The sequence below is a fragment of the Chiloscyllium punctatum genome, chromosome 47 (assembly GCF_047496795.1).
Source record: "Chiloscyllium punctatum isolate Juve2018m chromosome 47, sChiPun1.3, whole genome shotgun sequence".
Lineage (NCBI taxonomy): Eukaryota > Metazoa > Chordata > Chondrichthyes > Orectolobiformes > Hemiscylliidae > Chiloscyllium > Chiloscyllium punctatum.
In genome coordinates, this window is record NC_092785.1 from 3034483 (window position 1) to 3037913 (window position 3431).

General features: G+C 47.2%; 1 protein-coding gene across 1 annotated transcript in view; it reads left to right on the top strand.

The window, feature by feature from the left end:
• The window catches only part of LOC140468497 (scavenger receptor cysteine-rich type 1 protein M130-like), a 47324-nt gene that overhangs the window by 38025 nt on the left and 5868 nt on the right, over nucleotides 1-3431 (top strand). The window contains 1 exon segment of the mRNA XM_072564576.1: nucleotides 2327-2619. Within this exon segment, the coding sequence (XP_072420677.1) occupies nucleotides 2327-2619 (293 nt within the window).

The window sequence follows — 3431 nt, forward strand, 5'->3', positions numbered from 1 at the left end:
TGTGGTCTCTCTCTCTCTCTCACTGTTTATTTACTGTGGTCTCTCTCTCTCTCTCTCACTGTTTATTTACTGTAGTCTCTCTCTCTCTCACTGTTTATTTACTGTGGTCTCTCTCTGTGTCTCTCTCACTGTTTATTTACTGTGGTCTCTCTCTGTGTCTCTCTCACTGTTTATTAACTGTGGTCTCTCTCTCTCACTGTTTATTTACTGTGGTCTCTCTCTCTCTCTCACTGTTTATTTACTGTGGTCTCTCTCTCTCTCTCTCTCACTGTTTATTTACTGTGGTCTCTCTCTCTCTCTCTCTCACTGTTTATTTACTGTGGTCTCTCTCTCTCTCTCTCTCACTGTTTATTTACTGTGGTCTCTCTCTCTCTCTCTCTCTCTCACTGTTTATTTACTGTGGTCTCTCTCTCTCTCTCTCTCTCTCTCTCTCACTGTTTATTTACTGTGGTCTCTCTCTCTCTCTCTCACTGTTTATTTACTGTGGTCTCTCTCTCTCTCTCTCTCACTGTTTATTTACTGTGGTCTCTCTCTCTCTCTCTCACTGTTTATTTACTGTGGTCTCTCTCTCTCTCTCTCACTGTTTATTTACTGTGGTCTCTCTCTCTCACTGTTTATTTACTGTGGTCTCTCTCTCTCTCTCACTGTTTATTTACTGTGGTCTCTCTCTCTCTCTCTCACTGTTTATTTACTGTAGTCTCTCTCTCTCTCTCTCTCTCACTGTTTATTTACTGTGGTCTCTCTCTCTCTCACTGTTTATTTACTGTGGTCTCTCTCTCTCTCTCTCTCTCTCTCACTGTTTATTTACTGTAGTCTCTCTCTCTCTCACTGTTTATTTACTGTGGTCTCTCTCTCTCTCTCTCTCTCACTGTTTATTTACTGTGGTCTCTCTCTCTCTCTCACTGTTTATTTACTGTAGTCTCTCTCTCTCTCTCTCTCACTGTTTATTTACTGTGGTCTCTCTCTCTCTCTCTCACTGTTTATTTACTGTGGTCTCTCTCTCTCTCTCTCTCTCACTGTTTATTTACTGTGGTCTCTCTCTCTCTCTCTCTCTCACTGTTTATTTACTGTAGTCTCTCTCTCTCTCACTGTTTATTTACTGTGGTCTCTCTCTCTCTCTCTCTCACTGTTTATTTACTGTGGTCTCTCTCTCTCTCTCTCTCTCTCACTGTTTATTTACTGTAGTCTCTCTCTCTCTCTCACTGTTTATTTACTGTGGTCTCTCTCTCTCTCTCTCACTGTTTATTTACTGTGGTCTCTCTCTCTCTCTCTCTCACTGTTTATTTACTGTAGTCTCTCTCTCTCTCTCTCTCACTGTTTATTTACTGTGGTCTCTCTCTCTCTCTCTCACTGTTTATTTACTGTGGTCTCTCTCTCTCTCTCTCTCACTGTTTATTTACTGTGGTCTCTCTCTCTCTCTCTCTCACTGTTTATTTACTGTGGTCTCTCTCTCTCACTGTTTATTTACTGTGGTCTCTCTCTCTCACTGTTTATTTACTGTGGTCTCTCTCTCTCACTGTTTATTTACTGTGGTCTCTCTCTCTCTCTCTCTCTCTCTCACTGTTTATTTACTGTGGTCTCTCTCTCTCTCTCTCTCTCACAGTTTATTTACTGTGGTCTCTCTCTCTCTCTCTCTCTCTCTCTCTCTCTCTCACTGTTTATTTACTGTGGTCTCTCTCTCTCTCTCTCACTGTTTATTTACTGTGGTCTCTCTCTCTCTCTCACTGTTTATTTACTGTGGTCTCTCTCTCTCTCTCTCTCTCTCACTGTTTATTTACTGTGGTCTCTCTCTCTCTCTGTCTCTCTCTCACTGTTTATTTACTGTGGTCTCTCTCTCTCTCTCACTGTTTATTTACTGTGGTCTCTCTCTCTCTCTGTCTCTCTCTCACTGTTTATTTACTGTGGTCTCTCTCTCTCTCTCTCTCTCACTGTTTATTTACTGTGGTCTCTCTCTCTCTCTCTCTCTGTTTATTTACTGTGGTCTCTCTCTCTCTCTCACTGTTTATTTACTGTGGTCTCTCTCTCTCTCTCACTGTTTATTTACTGTGGTCTCTCTCTCTCTCTCTCTCACTGTTTATTTACTGTGGTCTCTCTCTCTCTCTCACTGTTTATTTACTGTGGTCTCTCTCTCTCTCTCTCTCTCTCTCACTGTTTATTTACTGTGGTCTCTCTCTCTCTCTCACTGTTTATTTACTGTGGTCTCTCTCTCTCTCTCTCTCTCTCTCACTGTTTATTTACTGTGGTCTCTCTCTCTCTCTCTCTCTCTCTCACTGTTTATTTACTGTGGTCTCTCTCTCTCTCTCTCTCTCTCTGTGCCCACTCGCAGATGGACTCCATGAATTGCAGTTATGGTCTGGTCCTAACCGTTGTCACGGTGACCTGATGGTGTACTCTGAGGTTTACTGGCGCTCGGAGGCTGGTGCCCTCTCACCCGAAGCCGCGGAGGCTCTCTGTCAGCAGCTGGACTGTGGCCATGCGGTGGAGCTGAAAAACCGCGCCGTCACGCACCAATCGGTGGTGCCCCACACAAACTGGATGTGTTCCCTGACGAAACCAAACATGACCCAGTGTGTGGAGACTGTGCGACGGCCGGATCCTGAAGGAAGAAGTCTGCGTTGCGCAGGTAATCCGCAGGGGAGGGGTGGAGGGGGGGGTTTGGGGTGGGGGGTTTGGGGGTGCCCTGTGTGTGAGCCACAGGCGAACCCCGTCTGTCAGTGCGGCAGGTACACACTGCTCTGACAGCTTTCCAACCCACTGAGCGCTCCCCCAGTGCCTGGACATGACCGACTGGCAATTAGGACAGGCTGGGACACGGCAATCCTTCATGTCCCTTCCTCTGTCAGGGTGTAGAGGGAGCATTACTCTGTATCTAACCCCGTGCTGTCCCTGTCCCTGGGAGTGTTTGATGGGGGACAGTGTAGAGGGAGCTTTACTCTGTATCTAACCCCGTGCTGTCCCTGTCCCTGGGGAGTGTTTGATGGGGGGGACAGTGTAGAGGGATGCTTTACTCTGTATCTAACCCCGTGCTGTCCCTGTTCCTGGGGAGTGTTTGATGGGGGGACAGTGCAGAGGGAGCTTTACTCTGTATCTAACCCCATGCTGTCCCTGTCCCTGGGAGTGTTTGATGGGGACAGTGTAGAGGCAGCTTTACTCTGTATCTAACCCCGTGCTGTCCCTGTCCCTGGGTGTGTTGGATGGGGGACAGTGTAGAGGGAGCTTTACTCTGTATCTAACCCCGTGCTGTCCCTGTCCCTGGGAGTGTTTGATGGGGGGACAGTGTAGAGGGAGCTTTACTCTGTATCTAACCCCGTGCTGTCCCTGTCTCTGACGGGGTTTGATGGGGACAGTGTAGAGGGAGCTCCATGTAGGAGAGGGGGGAGTGTGTGGGAGAGGGGGAGTGTGTGGGAGAGGGGGAGTGTGGTGTGGGAGAG